The sequence below is a fragment of the Montipora capricornis genome, chromosome 14 (genome assembly GCF_036669925.1).
Source record: "Montipora capricornis isolate CH-2021 chromosome 14, ASM3666992v2, whole genome shotgun sequence".
In the NCBI taxonomy this organism is placed as follows: Eukaryota; Metazoa; Cnidaria; class Anthozoa; order Scleractinia; family Acroporidae; genus Montipora; species Montipora capricornis.
In genome coordinates this window covers 14944803-14962302 of record NC_090896.1, presented here as the reverse complement: position 1 = coordinate 14962302, position 17500 = coordinate 14944803, and the positions used below count along the sequence as shown (strand labels likewise).

Sequence of the window (17500 nt, the reverse complement as noted above, 5' to 3'; positions counted from 1 at the left end):
CACAACGTGCAGCACAAATATAAGTAGACCCTGTTCCAACAAAGAAAATAAACGAATATAAAGTAATCGGGTGCCATGCTACTCGGTCCAGCGCATGCACCGAAAAAGGAGCCCTGAAGCTCTGCAAAGATATTGTTTAGTGGTGAGGTTGAAAAGCGTGGCAGCCGATCATTTGAACGAATGTAGATTCCTTGTGTTTACATACATTTTAAATTAGTTTTTTTTTTCCTGAGTCACAGTTTCCAATAAAGATAAAATTCGAAGGTGAGTTTAAACTCAATTTCAGAATTAAAATTAGCGGTATCGATCAAAGATGTTGAGCAACGTTTCGATGAAAATCAATTTTCCTAAGAAATACGAAATCCGACCTCGCTTTAGAAAAAGGGTGAAGTATAAACTTAAAAACATACAAGCCAGCAGTGTGCGAAGGAGGATGAAAGCATAAGATAGTCTTCCACACTAGCTCATGCATTTGTTCACCAACACAGACGTAGGGTAACTATGTTTCGCGCCACAAAACAAGAAAACCATTACAAAAAAGGAGGAAAAATATATAATCGTGCGGCCCACGTTTTTTGCCGTACCGTCTTCATAACAACAACGTTGAGGTTTTGGTTGGCCTTAACAAAATCTTTGCCACATACTCCACCAATCAGTGGACGAATCAAACGACTTTTCCCCTCGCTCATGATTGGTTCTGCCATTTTTCCTTCAATGTCTTCTTTTTTTGGAGAAAAAAAAAAGGTTTCCTGATCGAGTTTTCATTAATTCCTGAAACCTGATTAAAAACAGCCATTATATTATTTTCCATCTCGTTTATACGTAAGGAACGCCAAAACGATATTGTACAGACCTGAGCGGAGTTGAGAATGGTAAAAATATACTGGAATACCAATCCCGCATCCGTGGCAGCTAGTAATCCGAACACCCATGTCAAACCCAACAAAGGGGACAAAATGATGCAAGCTTTGAATCCCTTCCTAGATCAAAATCAGCATGCGAGAAAGAGTATAAATATTTAAACCTAAGAGTTGATTATGTAAAATTGGCTGAGTGAATTGACAGATCCTTGTACCTATCTGGACAATTTAAGCAATTGCTTTTTCTAGACCGACCTAAAAATTTCAGGACCGTGGCTTCAACGGGATTCGAACCCATGACCTCTGCGTTGCCAGTGCTGATCTACCAACTAAGCTATGAAGCCACACAGTTGGGAGCAGCTCAATTTGCTGGGCTCATGTGTTCCCGTTGATTATGTGCAGGAAAGCAAAGCTGAAGCATAGCTCGGTCGTTCAAACGTTGGATAGCACTACACCGCACATAAATCACCATCTGTAGGATATGCTCTATCAAATAATACATAAGTCTTACTAACCTCGTTTCCTCGGTCCGTACTGTACGTTACGGATTGAATTTTTCCCGATATATGGACCAAGCGCGAGGGGCCAGGCCATAATTCAACGGGAAAAAAAAACAAAGATCCCTAACTTACAGTACGGACCGAGAAAACGAGAACAGTAAGATATTTATTATATCTCTGATGTAATCAGTAGTGCGGGAAAGGAAACTGTAGTTTAAGTCAAGCGGAAGGTTTAACTGCCACAGCGATTGCACATCAAAATCCCAAAAGAAAAACAAATCTGAGCTTTATAAAATAGTTGCTTGCAAGATTAATTAGAAACGGTTTTACAAGTTTACGTAACATAAACGACATGAAAAACTTGGCCTGGAATGTGCATTCAGCTCTTGATTTCTAACTCTTTTTTACGTCCAATGCTACTTTCCAAATTCATGAATATCGCAAATTTACTCTGATTGCCCATTTCATGCCTTGTACCAGTCTCGTGAGAAGAGCTTCTTTCTCTTCTTTCTTCCAGATCATCTTTGAAAAACAATTCATCTGTTAAATTCTTATTTTAAAACAAATACAACGAAAATTGCGACCTTCCTTTCACGGACAAAACGTACTTAAAGGACCTCAATTTTGATGGATTCGGGTCTTTCAGGTTCCTTATCTCTCGCAGTACTGCAATGAGAATCATGACGTTTATCTAGCAAATAAAACAACACATAAACGTTTTCAAAGAAATAGGTCACGGGATATGCCAGTTGCTTGGCAACTGGAAAGGAAGTCAGAGTCCCGGACCTAGTCACTGAGGGATTAGGTTAGAACATTCGACCGCTGTTCCGAAGGTCGTGTGCTTCATTTCTGGTTTTGGCTTTCTCACGGGTACATTGCATCAATACCACTATTAAAAAAATAAAAAAATACAATATGCCGATTTGCACCCTACTGGATCTAACCCTTTGACTTCCAGGAGTGAGCAGCACGTAAATTCTCATAACAATTTCAATGAAATGTCGGGCAGACAGGTATTGAGGATGAAGATAATTATCAGCCTTAAGAGTTGTGATCTTAATCGAAAGAGCACCAAATTCCCATAACCACCCAACAAAGAAATCTATAGTACTAGTTAGGAGAATGAAAGTATCGATCTTGGGAATGAAAGAATTAAGATCTTCCCTATTTGGCCTCTGTTTGCTGCTCACGTAATTCCTCGAGAATAAATGAGGGTAACTGACCTACTTTGTGCAAAAACACGAGGCTTTAAGTTGCTTCTTTTCCAATGACAGCAAACACAGCCAATTTAATCATTAAACGAATAAAATTTCACAGCAATCACAGCCACTGACCTTTTCTTCTTGAGAGTTTGATATATCGTGTAAGTTATAATGAGGTAGAGTATTATACACTTTTGCCCAGTCAACTCACAGATCATGGAGAATAATCCGATACGCACAGTTTATTCAGTACCTCTTGTAAGGGTATGCCAAAACCTGGGTTCAATTCTCCTTCCTGGTTAAACGTGTAGTTTGTCAGTCCTTCACTCATTCATTTATTCAGTCGGTCAATCGGCCACTCAATCAGTCAACCGGTCGCTCGGTCAGCCAGTCAACTGGTCAGTCAGTCGGTCGATCGGACGGTCAGTCGTTCGTTCGTTCGATCAGTCAGTTAGTCGTTCGTTCGGTCGGTCGGTCGGTCGGTCGGTGGATCAGTTATTCAGCCAGTATGCTATCTGTCAGTCGTGCACTTCCTCCTTCGTTCGGTCGGCCTATGTACTTTATCAGCAAGTCATTAAATCAAATTCAAATTCTCTCAGTGGCTAAAACCAATGACTTACGAGTGTTATGATCAGGACTGGCACAATGAATGACCAGCTTAACTTCTTGGAGAATGACAGCCAACAGCTTGAAAGACAATGCAAATAATCCCTCAGTGAGTATGATTTTTGAGACTATTCTAGCACCCATGAACCATTTTCATTTAAGAGTTTAAAATTGGCGGCGCGGGATAATCATTTGGATGCACTGCGTTGAAATTCCAATAAACGAAATGAAGTTGTCTGTGGGAGTGGTCCTAAATCAGTTTATCTCTACCACGCTTTATAAATGGCCATGTGATTGCCTCCTCGTAATTGTTTTACAACTCTTAGTCGGTTTATTTTGTAGTATTTTACTCCCAAATAAATTATGCAATTGTAATTGATTCACTTATTTCGTCAGGTTTTTTTTTTTAATGCTGTTGTGTTAAATGTTGTTTTCACCACAAGCTTCGAGCTTTTGTGGAACCACCTTTAAAGGATCTTTGGTCGGCCGATACCGTCTTTGTGCGTAGAAGAGTGTCTCTCGAAAGAATGGTGGCCAGTGTAACATACATTTTACAAAGCACTGTCATCGATCGTAGAAGCCCTGCGACTCTTGGAAACAAGATGGCGGTCAGATGGCGAAGTGAGTCTACAGTTTAAGCCTCCAAAATTCAATTTTAAGAGTATAAACCGTTGTAGACTCCATCACACAGATTAATTCTAAGTCGTCATAGTGCAATATTAAAAGGAAAACTGTTTATTTTTCTTATCGTTTATGGTGGTGGGCGAGGGCTGGACGTATTTAATGTTACGCGGGTGTTACATGACGTCATATTACATGTCACAGCCCCAAAGGAAACAGCTTAAAAATAAAAATTGGTTTATCAACTTAGTTTACATGCTAAATTGACCACCGTATTCGAAAGTTGACGTCTCGAGCGTTAGCCCATTGACAGCAATTCGTTCTTACGAAGGGTAAACGCTCGAAAAGTTTTCATTCGAATTTTTTTTACGGTGGTCAATTTACCTAACTCAGTTGACAAACCTGTTTCTGTGTGTCCCTTCCTCACTGACAGTGTCTTTAGAAAAATAAACCCTTATATCGAGTTTTGAATACCCACTATATGAACTTGATATTTCATCGATAGGCCACTCCCGTCCTTAATCTTTTCCAGCCAGAGCTAGCGCTGCTTCCCTTTAACAAAAAAATGAACACGCCATTTGTCGAATTCAAGGAGAGCCGGAAGACTTGCATATCAAATTACTTACAAATTTTCGTTTGTGTAATTTTGTAAGACTCCGACATCTTTTGAACTTATCCCAAGGGAAATAGCTACTGGTATGATTGGGAAACCTGTGGAGGAAAAGAGTCGATAACTCCCTATAAGCTTTGAACAGATAAGCCATTAACTTCGATTAATTCCCTCTTCAATTTCTAATTGGCTTACCCAATTATGATGATCCTTTTGCGAAGATTCAAGCCCACTTTATACTAGCACAAAAATCTGTCACAGCCCTTCGAATCCTCGGTACCGTACCTAGCATTTTTTTCGGGCAGGGCATGGAAAAAATGATCTGTGTGGCTAAGATGTTGGTTATAACCTCTCGAAATTGTGTTGTTTACCCTCTCAGAAATATGTAACTAATTTGTATGATAATAGCGAATCTAATATGGCGGCCATAGTGAATAAACATGCAGCTATATCCAGGAATCGCACGTCACATATATGAAGTAAGTTCTACACTTTGATTTATTTCGTTGTTTAAAAGACTTTCAATGACAATTTTGGAAGAAGTAAGAGCACGAATTCGATCTCGGATCGCTTGCGTCTAAGAATTCCCAGATGACCAGTAGTCTACTGGGAAAAGTGATGCACGTAAACGCTAATTTTAAAGTATTTAATTGAAATATTGGTTACAATATGTTGAAAGCTAACCAAATAAAAATGGGTGCTTAGACTTAAATCTTTGAACAACATCGCCAAAAAAAATGAGTGTTTAGACTTAATTTTGCGGATCAGCGCTGGCTGAAATGAGAGCTCAGACGCGAATACTGTCGATGTATATTTTACATCACGTAATTATTGTGAAATGTCCACAATCATTCTCTCCCTGGCAACATCCAATCAAAGCCCGGTGCAATTCCTATGTTTCGCCATCGCTGTGAATAAGGTCAATTAGGCAGGAGGCCATGGGCTCTTGGATTTGGCTTACAGGAGCGACCATTCTTAATCCCATGGGTAATGACTTATCATGCAAGTCTTGTGAACGGCGGGGAAAGTCTGGTAAGGTTTCGCTTAAATGATCAATCAAAAAACAACTCTGTCTATAAAAACGCCGTTCAAAATATAATGAAGTTGAACGCTCCTAGTCATGGGCTCTTGCTTCCACGTAAAATCAGGAGCTTATGTTTACTTGAGGAGCATAGTATTCCTATAGAGTGTTTTCACTCACGTGATCATCCGTAAACTTGTTTTCCACCGAAATAAAAGAAAGCGTTTGCATGATAATAGAGCTCAATTCCCGAAAGGTTAGTTGGGGACACCCACATGACCGCCATTCCTTTGTTTGGGGACACCAACATGGCCGACGTGACGTCACGTGAAAACACTCTTGACCAGTCATTATAAGCAAGGAGACACTTCATGACGCTTAGTAAAATCGGCCTGCGTTTAATTTCTTGAATTTCTCGACATATCTGACAAAACAGTTACGGACGGTGCCTACTAATTCAAAGGTATCTTTGCACGGTTTACAGGCAATGCGGGAAAAGCAGATCTTAACAAGTGTTATTGAAATCCAAAAAGAAAATTGGGGATAACCACGCATTTTTCGAGATAATTAATCAACAATATATGTAAAAAGCTTTAAAATTGAAAACAATGTATGGTGTTCTCTTTCCAAATTCAAGCTTAATTATCTCTGAAAAATGCGGTGTTACCCCCAATTTCCTTTTGGATACCAAGAGAACTTGCTAAGTTCTGCTTTCTCTGCATAGTTTTGAACCGCGCGAAAATATCCCTGAATTGATAAGCACTGCCGATAGGAAATCCGAGTATTTCGAGATGCGCAGAACGTATGCGCAATAGCAATAGCAGGCACCGTCAGGCATCCGTTCCCCTGTGTTTATTTCCGTTAAAACGTTAATTCCGCATCGTTCTTCTACCGCCAAAAATCTAAAAACAAACTAGACTGCTGGTTTCTTGGCTCATTTCATTAAATTCTCACTAAGAAACGATGTATTGTTTTTGCGCTATTTAATAAAAGAGCATGCCTGAGTGTTTATGGGGTTTCAAACCAAGAGGCAAAGCCTCGCGGTTTTAGAGCCGATAAAACGCGACCTGCGAGTTTATTGAACGGCTTTAAAAAACACATTCCACTTAAAACGTGTCCCTCTGGAGGTTCAGATTGTGAGGGCAGCACATCGGCATACAAAAAACAAAACAAAACAAGCTACACTTTATCATTATGCTTTATAAAAGGAATTTAATGAGGAGTGTTTTATCGGTATCAAAAGCTCATACACGTGACGTTTTAGCGGTGACCTGATAGGCTGTTTCAATCATGAATTATTAATGATACTTTGAATGGTATCTATGTGAACAACCTTTCTTGTAGATACAAATTGTACGGGCGATGCCACTCAACGGTTATTTACTCGAAAACTTACCCCATGCAAAGACATAAAGATACCAAACTTTAACTGATCTGAAAACTTCAACCACCATGATATAGAGATATACTCCTTCCAAAAGCATCCAGCCAAACGATACCAGGAAAAGGTAATGAAGTAATATTGCCACTAATACACAGACAGGCTATGAAAAAGGTAAAGGAAAGAAAAAAAGAAAGTGGAGAAAAATATCAGTTGTGTTAAAGAAGGCGGTGACTGAGAGATGTGAGTTTTTATCAATGGTGACGCGAAGATAGTCGGAAAAAATTCGTGAGCACCGAACCAGATTAGCAGTTCGGATGTTCTACCTCGAAGTTATCCAAGACTCATGGAAACATAAATACTGCAAGGCGTCAGCTTGAGATTTTGCTGTAATGACGTCAGTCTCGGTTATTAATTAGTACTGACGGAAGAAGTAAATGTTTCTGTGCGCCGGTCAAAGAATAATGATCAATAAATCAAATCAATCAATCAATCAATCAATCAATCAAAGCCTTTATTTTAAAACGGAAATAGATGGTTTGCAACCAATTTCTGGACATCCGAGCGGGAGGTCGCGGGTTCGCACCCTGGCCGGATCAACACTCTGGGTGTTAAAATAACTAAGGAAAAAGTGCTGTCTTTGTAACTACATCTGCAAATGGTTAGACTTTCTAGTCTTCTCGGATAAGGACGATAAGCAGGAGGTCGAGTCTCAAAAGCCCTTCTTCGTTAACTCTGTGGGACGTTAAGGATACCACACACTATTCTAGAAGAGGATTCCGGGTGTTGTGGCTTGACCTTTCCAGCACGTGGTGAGCTTGGTAGGATTAGGACAGACTTTCATATACCGGACTAAAAATTGAAAATTAAATGAGACTTACCTGGAAGTTGACGTTTGATTGTAATTCTATAAGTCATACCAATATTATTGGGAATCACAATTTGCAGAGGAGGTGTCTCCTCAAACTCAATATTGTATTGCTGAATAGCATTCAGAATTACAAGATCCTGCGTAATAGTTTCCATTGACAGAAATGATTTTTCACTTGTCCTGCAGTGAAAGAGAGGGTATGGTAATTCTCAACTGCATCATTTAGTAGTTCTGGAGGATTCACCTTTATGCTAAACTGTGTATTTAATGGTTCTTCGGATTACTTTTCTTGTGCGACGTTCCTGACTGGAAAGTCGCACGGCTGTACACCAAATCCCATGATAGCCTTTCTGTTTGAGGTATGCCGTGGTCGGTCATATGGTTTCCGGTAGAAACGTTTCTGTTCTGGGGCCTTCTTTTGCAATTGTTTTCCCACTCGGCTTTCCTCGGTCAGTTCTTTGCTTGGATAGGTCATCACCAAAACGTTTGGTGGTAGGAGCTATTTCTGGTTTACATAACCTTGTAAAGGGGGATTCTACGTCAGGTTTGATCAGTTCGCGTCTCTTCATGTTGAAGCTCCAGTTTGCTTGGCTAATAAGCACAAGACTATCCATGACGTGTTGCAAGACGTCTTTCACGCTGATAGTTGTGTTGGTCTGCCATTCTTGGCTAACTTATCAGCCAGAAGTGCAAGAGAGGAAAGCTTTTGAGTCAGGGTATCTTGTACTTGCTGGAATATGAGATCAACAGTTTTAGAACGTCTGGGGCCGGTTGCTCGAAGCTTGGTTAGCGCAAACCTTTGGTTAAGAGGCATCAAAACCTATGGGTTTCCATGGTATTTTACACTGGTTAGCGCTAAACATGCCTCGAGCGACCCGGGCCAGGATAACAAATCCCAAATTCCTTCATTGTCGTAACTGTGCCCACACGGCTACAGATTTTCGGCGGAAAATACTTCTCACCGCGCTCTTTCACCGTGTCGGCGGAGAGCTGTCCCGATAAACTGTTGTCGATCACATCAGCAATTTTGGTAGCAATAGGTGGAGACTTCTTAACAGAAGAAATAAAAGCCTGTGTCAGGTTATCAAGTAAGACAGATTTTTGCTCTTTGTCAGAACTTGCCTCACCGGCAGTAGTTTGACTATTGACACCATCACTGCTCGAAGCAAGCAAGACAGTCACGACACGAGTTAGGTCAACCGTGCTAGTTTTCCCGCTATCGGTGTCCTTATGTTTGTCGCTAGAGTCATCTCGGAGAAGAAGGTCTTCATGGAGACTTTGGAAAGCGTCTGACTGTCTCTTCGTAGCTGCAGAAAGGTCTGCCAGCGATGTCTGAATTCCCTGCAAAATTCCCGCCAACGGACCAATGCCGGCTTCTTGCGATAAGCGGGCATCCTGTATCACGATTAGTCGAGAGTCCACGAAAAACGTTTTACGAAAGCGGCAAAAAACTTAATATTCCAACGCAGTTGGAGAAGGTTTTGTCTACTGATGAAATGAAGCGTTAGCACTGTTGTGCGCGTGCGCGATGCAATCTCATGGGATTTCAGATGCAGTGATGACGAAATAGAATGGCGGAGTACAAAAGAACCATTGTTACTCCGATTAGGACTTCCTAATTATGTATTGTTATGTTCGCTTTGTTCTTTTGTCTTATAAACATTGATTATTTTGGATCTGGTATATGAAAGTCCAGCCCAGGATTAGCTTGAAGGGCTTCTGTGTGAATGAGGCCACAATTGTGTATCACAGCCAGAAGTCAGGCTACTTAGCCAAGTGCTAGAGCCTCACTCAAAACCCCACACCAAACAATGATGTAAATGTACAATTGCTGGTGGACGAACAAAAGGAGACAATAAAGAAGATCTTTTTTTTTCGTCCACCAACATGGAGGCGATGACGTCACGTGAAAATCCACCTATATTCAAAGGTAAAAGCTTGTGGGTTCGTTTATCTAAGGATCTAATGTACTAATGGACCTACACTAGGGGAATTTACATCTTGTCTAAAACCTAAGATATATATAGTTAAATAAGATTAAACTGGTTTAAACTTCAACTTTGTCAGTCATATGTCTAAATAAAATTTCCTGATCTGAAAGTGCAGGTGCCGTAGATACAGATGTCACTTTAAAAGTAAAATTCTTATAATTATCTAATAGTCTCAATTTCCGCTTGAGACTCGCTTGTCTCTTGTTCCTCATCTTTTTCAGTGAATTTTATTTGAATTCTTGCGATTCACCACCGATAACACGATAAAACATGACCTTTCCAAAGGAGCTGACTTCAAAGTGCTACTATGATTAAGTGTAAATTACGATGCACCAACTAACCTTTTCTTCAGTTGCATTAATTCCTGATATAAAGACTAGTTGAGCCCAAAACAGTGCTGCAGCCAGATTTATACGAATCTGTTTTCCTTCAGCTTTGAATTTCCTACGGACAAAGTAATTCAATAGCTTAAAACAATCGACTTTATTTCTTATGCTGTTTCTACATGACACTGAGTGAGGCAACCGGTCAAACTTTTGAAATTACTAAATGATACGTAATTCGGTGATTTTTCAAATGAAATTAAAAAAAATAAAATAATAATAATAATAATAATAATAATAATAATAATGGTTTATTAAAATACACATGGTGGCATAAAAACTATGAAATACAATGTGCTTACATAAGTTACAACTAAAGATAAAATTACATTTGTTTCAAAGGGACTGGGATTACAGGCTATTTATAAGTTATTTACAATTCAGAGATAGATAAAAGACAATACTAGAGATAACTAGACTCGTAAGATTGGTTAATTTTCGCCATTGCTGGGAAAAAACTAGAACCGATGCGTTTTGTTCTATACTGGAAGCGGCTAGAACTGCGCTGCAGCTGGCCATCCGGGTTATTTTTGATATTGTGCCACACTTTAAGACACAGGTGGGTGCGTCTATCCTCTAAACTGGTAATGTTGGCTTGTTCAAGAGCCTGTTGATAGTCAAGGTCAGGGTATACAATTCGCAGGGCCCTCTTCTGGATAGCTTCAAGCTGGTCAATGAGGAAGCGAGGAAGGCAAGTAGCCCAGACAACAGAAGAGTATTCTAGGACAGAGCGAACCAGGGCGCTATAGATGGTGACAAGGTCCACTGGAGGGACTCCGGCGCGCTTCAAGACCCTGAGAATGTGCAGTCGCTTAGACGCCTTGGAAACGATTTCGTTGGTGTTATCGTTCCACTTTAGGGTGTCACACAGGGTCAGACCAAGTACTTTGTAAGATGACACAGCCTCTAGAGGTAAATTATTGATGGTCAGCATTGGAGAGACAGGCTTGGTTTTGAGGGGACAAATGGTCATGATCTTGCATTTTTTAGGGTTGAGGTTCATGTTGTTCTGCTGGGTCCATTGCGAAATGCAGTTGATGTCGTTCTGCAGAGATGACCCCTCGACCAAACTGGTGACCTCAGATATTGTAACGTCGTCGACGTACTTCCAGTGGCTCGAGCGGAGGGGAGAGTGAATAGCGAGGTCATTAATCATTATCAAAAAGAGGATTGGACCCAATTTGGTGCCCTGGGGGACACCAGCATGTACGGGCATCCACCCTGAGATGGAGTCCAAGAGCTTAACAGCCTGGCGGCGACCACTGAGAAAGCTGCATATCCAACTGATCAACCAACCTCTAACACCTAGATGGATTAGCTTGGTCACCAAGATGGTATGGCCAATATGATCAAATGCTTTACTAAAGTCTAGAAAGCACACGCGGAGGAACTTGCCAGGGCAGTCAAGAGACGACAGCCAGCTGTGCAGCTATCCAGAAGGCAGTAGGTTGTAGAAGTACCTTTAAGGCTGCCGAACTGTTGAGGGTCAATATGGTGTTTAACGTCGTCTATCAGCCACTCGACGAAGAAATCTTCTAGCACCTTAGAGAGCACTGGGGTCAGGGCGATAGGTCTTAGGTCCCCATCACCTGCGACCGGTTTGACCTTTGGGACGGGTGTTAGATGGGAGTCCTTCCACCGTTCTGGAAACACGCCATATGACACTGAGCAATTAAAGATCGCAGTTACCGGTTCGGCAAGCTCGAGTGCGAATTTTTTGAGGAGGTGCGCAGGAATACCATCCGGCCCTGAAGCCTTGTAGGCACTAAGACCAAGTAGCTTACGACATACAGCTGAGGTGGTAATAGTTGGAAGTTGATCCGACGATGGTAAGTATGCAGGGAGGGCGGCGGTATCGAATGGTTGGATGTCAGATGTGACGGATATAAAATAATTTTTCAGACGAGTGGCAAGGGTTTTACCCGAGATAATGTTGCCATGATCGTCAGGATAGCTTAACTCGGAATCAGTAGAAGATTTGCCAGCAAGCTTACTCACCAGGCTCCACCAGCTTCTAGGGTCTGATGTTTTAAGACTCTTCACCTTGCGGGCGAAGAATTCCTTCTTGCGCTTACAGATTGCCATGCGCACTTTATTCCTGAGGAGTCGCCATTTTTCATTAGATCCAGAATGATACGCGCGCTGCCACTCCAAAATTAGCGATTTAATTTCGGCAGACATCCAGGGTTTGTCAGTCGGATGTATTTTAACACTCTTAGCCGGGAAGTAGATGTTGATTGCGTTGCAGAGGTCGTCAGAAACCGACGTTGTCAGATCGTCCACCGGTAAGTAATCAACTGCGCATGTGTGTGCAAACCAGCTATGTGCACTAACCTATCTCCCAAAAGCATTGAGAGCCGACTCAGGAAAGCGACGCATTTTAACTACTTTTTTCTTAGCCGTCAATTTGCTAGAGCCATAGTTAGAGTTGGGTACCCAGTGCGCGCTTACAACAGGCTTGTTATAGCAAGAAGCTAAATTTGATATCACTAAGTCTAAAACACTATTACCCCTAGTGGGCTCGCGGACAAGCTGTTTTAGGGTGTGGTTTGTTAGAATGTTCTTAACGTCCAGAGTGTTAAAATCACCTAAAAGAACCACCCCGCAGTCTGGATGTGCGGACTTAACAGAGTCAATACACTCGATGATATAACTAGCACGAGCCCACTGTTCGTCAGCGGGTGCATCCGGAAAATACATAGCACCAACGATGATGCCAGAGAATGGACGGGGCAGGCGCGGAGGGCGAAGCCATAGCCACATACATTCGTGGTCTGGTGACTCAAGGTCAGACCTCCTTTTGAAGGGGATGCTAGATGAGACAAAAGTGCAGACACCACCTCCACGAGCTGGACGGTCTCGCCGCTGTAAAACATAACCCGGGATGGTAAGGACACTATCATCAATCCTATCATTAAACCATGACTCAGTGATGACTGCGATATCCATGCGAGTAGATAGAAGCTGAGCAGTAAGCTCGTCGAACTTCTTTTCAAGAGAACGCGCGTTGGCCAAGTAAAAACTGGGAAGGTCGTAACCTTTTTTTCCAACATGGCAAGAAAGTGGAATAGACCTGAGATAACTTCGCGCAGACCAGTCTTTCCCGCGTCCAATAAGAGAAGCGCTGGATCTCGTTGCGCTGTTGCGTGACAGGTGAGTTACAATGCTTTGTACACTGTGTTGGGTCTCAGGGGAACACCGAGATCTAGCCGGGTTACTAGCATAATCAGCCATGGACGACAAGTTAATACAAGCATCAGGAATCTAGTGTGTTTAAATCTATGTACTCCTGTATCTTGAAATGTGGCACTGCAGGGCCTACAATATTCCAAAGAAATTTCACTGCGGTAGACCAATAAAATATTTTTGTAAGACCGTCTATAAAACGGTGGGCTCTAAGGACTCTCTAAGAACATGCAATTAATTCCGATCGAAAAAATATTTTCTAACAGAGACTCGATCCGTAAGGCCAGGGAAGCTCTTTTTAATTTCAAAAGGCAGGACAATTGATCCCAACGGTCTTAATATCCGCGAAGAAATGTATTGGATTTCACTTTATTATTTAGAGTCATTTCCGTTACTCTTAGTATTTAAATTCAAATTCGTTGTAACTAACATGTTTTATGATATTTTTTCCAGTACTACGTCAACATCCATTTACTGTATGTATGTACATAGAAGCAATTCAATGTAAACTCTCATTGTACCTAAAGAAGGCTGGTTTGGCCAGCCGAAATATAGTACACCACTAAAATCAAATCTACGTTCTATCGGCTCTTGCTTAAAATATTTAGTTTCTCAAATTGTAATTACGCCGATCAGATCAAGCCACTGATCCAACGTACACCGACAGAAAGATTGTCCACGGTTGCTTCCTTCAAAACTCTAAACTTGAGCCCGCGATATGGTAACGTGATACTGGTCACATTGGCATACAAGGAGGGGTGGACGTACGGTGACCAAAACCAAATTTTCTCGCACAGATGAGTTGCCATATTTTCTTACCCATGGTGCTCCGCGCGCGCACCATCGGCGCGAGGAGCTCCGCTATTGAAAAAGAACGTATTTGAGTTAATTATCCTGTTACCCAACATTTTTAAGTTTCTTTTACTTTTATTTATACTCCTGGCAAAAACAAAACAAAAAATGAGCAAAATAGAGAGGCACTGCACTGATTCTGAGTTTTTACGTACGGTGACCAAAACCAAATTTTCTCGCACAGATGGGTTGCCATATTTTCTTACCCATGGTGCTCCGCCCGCGCACCGTCGGCGCGAGGGAGCTCCGCTATTCACCTTTATCACTCGGCGGCCATTTTGGAGTCCATGGGGAATAAAGGCTTTGTCTTTGCATTGTTTTTGCTCGTCCAGCCTCACATTGAATGAGAGGCTAGACGGGCAAAATCTTTTGTTTGTTCATTGAGTGATATGGGTGTATTTTATTTATACTGCTCGCAAAAACAACACAAAAAATGAGCAAAATAGAGAGGCACTTCACTGATTCTGAGCTTTTAGTCTTTTTTTAGAATTTTGGTTAATCTCAGCTTGAACGTTGTCATAAAAATTTTCTTATAAAAAGTAGTTTACTTACATGAACACAACATAAATTAGGATAAGAAGAAGTTCTCCAGTCATCGACAAGATACATCCGACATACGTTATCACCGATAAGGCAAGCTTATCCTTTTTTGAAATCAGCGGCTGAAACAAAAAAGTCCATTTTTTATAACCAGTTTCTATTTATAAAATTAATTGAATTGGTTGGCTGCACCGCTTATGCCTAATTCGGGCTTTCCAGGAGAAACGCCCTGCGTAAATTTTCGGCTTAGTTTCGTTTTTGCCTTCAAAGTTTCCAAATTGCACTCACCCAACTGACTCGTGCAATTTTATGCGTCTTTGAAAAAATTTACATAATCAACCACTCAATAGGCGAGTCGGAAAATACCATAATACTCTTTGTTTTTTCCCCCAAATTTTGCATAAGCATCGTTTCCTGTTTCTGTTGGGACTTACAATGCTCTCAAGAGAAAACAAAAACAATGCTTTTCAAAATCCGGTGGGGAGGGGGGGGGGGGGTGGGGAAAGAACAAAGAGCATCATTATGGTATTTTTCACTTCGGCCAATTACATTGGTATGTGTAATGGACGTTCTATTCTTAGTAATGATTTTTTAGCTAACAGCGATATTTCATGTTTGCAAACATTGACGTCACATTTTTTTGGCATTCAAGTTTGCCAACCATGGAACAAAAAAAGTCATTGTTTCAGCAGCCACTTAGGTTCTCGTTGGCATATTAATAACGATCGTAATGAGCCAAAAAATGTAATCAAAGATTCTGAAATAATCGATCAATTAATCAAACGTGCATACGGAAACCGCGCAGTGCGCACGGCAGTCAAAACTGTGCTATCCTGTTAAGCCTTTGTCCTTTCACCGGGAAAGTTGCATTTCTGAGCGTAAACGAGGCTGTTTGTCGAAGGACGCCATCAAAGTCATTTTTCGCGAAGTTAAAACAGGTAAATACATTATCAATACTGTTTTGACGTCTTCTTACAATTCATTCGAAAATACTAGACTACACTCGTCTTTAAAATAGTTAGAAAAAGCACAAATAACAGCCAAAGGACAACAGCTGACGTTCGATTCGCCGCTCGCTAGCAACACAGTTTTGGCACCAAAGTTTATTGACGAAAAATTGCCACAAAATCATTTAGTTTTCTGTCCCTTTAATTGCGCAACAATTGACGAGACGTTGGATAGCACAGTTTTGCCGCTCGGTGAATTCTGTTTGGTCTATTTAAATTTCAGTAGCTCTCCCCGTATGTACAGCAATGTACAGCATATACTCAACGGAATACCGCATTTCCTATTGGTCAGTGGCAAATGTATAAATAGGTGCCATAGAGGTTATAGAGAGCAATACAGAAGTTGCCATGGAAACACGAACGATGGAGTAATTTTTGTTATGATCTTATCAACCCCTTTTGATAAGAACATATCAGATTTCGTTTTTCCTTCATCGTTATAATTGGGCTTACTTTGGGTCAGCAGTTATGTTCTGTTTCAAGAAAACGAGCAGCAGTGTTTTTAGACCCGATAAAGCACGTGCTGCGAGTTTTTTTGACGGCTTCAAAAACATTGCACAAATAGCGTTTCCTTTGGGAATCCGAACATCGGTTCAAAATATTAGTATTCTCAACTTTCTTAAATCCCATAATACACCTCTTTTATCTCCAAAACTTTGCATAGGCTTTGCTTTCGATTTCTCTTGGGACATCTTCATGTCCGAAGAGAATTCGAAAACTGACGATTATGCAGAATTTTGGGGGGTAAACAAGAGTATTATAGGATATGAGAAAGCCGTATAGTGAATACAAAAAAACAAGTCGGGCCTCCCTAATATTCTTTATATAAAGAATCCTAATTAGGGGTGTTTTATCGGGTTTAAAGCTCATCCACGTGACGTTTTATAGATGTTTTGATAGGCTCTTTGGCTCACGACTCATTAATTATTAATGATCTTTGAAGTGACTTCAATTTATATCGCGTCATGAAACAAAACACGTGAAATCTCCTTCAAGAAAATAATCAGCCCCTCTAGTCCTTCCTTACTGCACTTTGCTCTGTAGTAGCATATTACTTCTTGTACTTATCTTCAGTATATGGGTTGCATACCTTTTTGTTTGTTTTTTCAAGTAATGAGCAATTTCAGGGCAAATGGATTATATTCAAAATTTGTCACTACAACTAAATGTTGTGGTAGTTGTGCCGTTGTCAATCGATTAATCAATCAATCAATCAATCAATCAATCAATCAATCAATCAGTAAAGTTTAGGAGATGTAAATTTAATTGCAACCATTGAAAAAGTATACCTGCTGTGAAGAATCGATCGGGAACTGCATCAAAACAGCGAAGCTAGTCAGGTGATTACAGCTGCACACCGTACGCTCGAGCGATGTCTCGTCCAGTAAATAGCAACCCTCACTTGACCATGAACCGTTGGACGAACTAACAAGGCAAAAATTCTTGTTACTTTAAGATGGATTTATCCCGACCGGGCGTTTTTCGTTGTATCCCAAGCAATACCATAGAGTCTGGGTGCTCGTATATTTTGTACAAAATAAGAAAACGATCTACAACATCACCGATGTCAAGGCAATCGTCACGTCAAGATGTACAATCTTACATTAAGTCTAGAATTTGGGCGAAGTATCCTAAAACTAAATAAAATTGACACGAGCAGTTTAACTTAAAAACAGAGAACGAAAGACTCCCATTTGTATTCCCCCGTTGTAGTGGGAATCTTCACATTAGAGAGATTTTGGCATTGACGATTACGCGAGACTCGAACGGCAAAAGTGACCACGTGACCATGATTTTCCCGCCATTTTTTTGCGTTTGCCGCCAAATTATATGCTAAAATGCGAGACGCAGGTGCAGCACGATCGTTTC

The 17500-nt window shown here is 40.9% G+C and overlaps 1 protein-coding gene across 5 annotated transcripts in view; it reads right to left on the bottom strand.

The window, feature by feature from the left end:
* Positions 1–17500, bottom strand: part of LOC138032251 (adhesion G protein-coupled receptor L4-like) — a 125630-nt gene that overhangs the window by 1063 nt on the left and 107067 nt on the right. For 3 of the 5 annotated variants that reach the window (XM_068879883.1, XM_068879886.1, XM_068879885.1), the window contains exons 10-18: positions 16921–17056; positions 14637–14746; positions 10005–10107; positions 6817–6964; positions 4416–4500; positions 3183–3249; positions 1969–2051; positions 854–980; positions 1–30 (exon numbers count right to left, since the gene is read on the bottom strand). The exon at positions 1–30 is cut by the window's left edge and continues 1063 nt beyond it. In XM_068879883.1, coding sequence (XP_068735984.1) covers positions 1–30; positions 854–980; positions 1969–2051; positions 3183–3249; positions 4416–4500; positions 6817–6964; positions 10005–10107; positions 14637–14746; positions 16921–17056 — 889 coding nt within the window. Of the gene's footprint in view, positions 31–853; positions 2052–3182; positions 3250–4415; positions 4501–6816; positions 6965–10004; positions 10108–14636; positions 14747–16920; positions 17057–17500 lie in introns of those variants that run through there. The other 2 variants (XR_011128312.1, XM_068879889.1) reach the window with 2 other exon arrangements.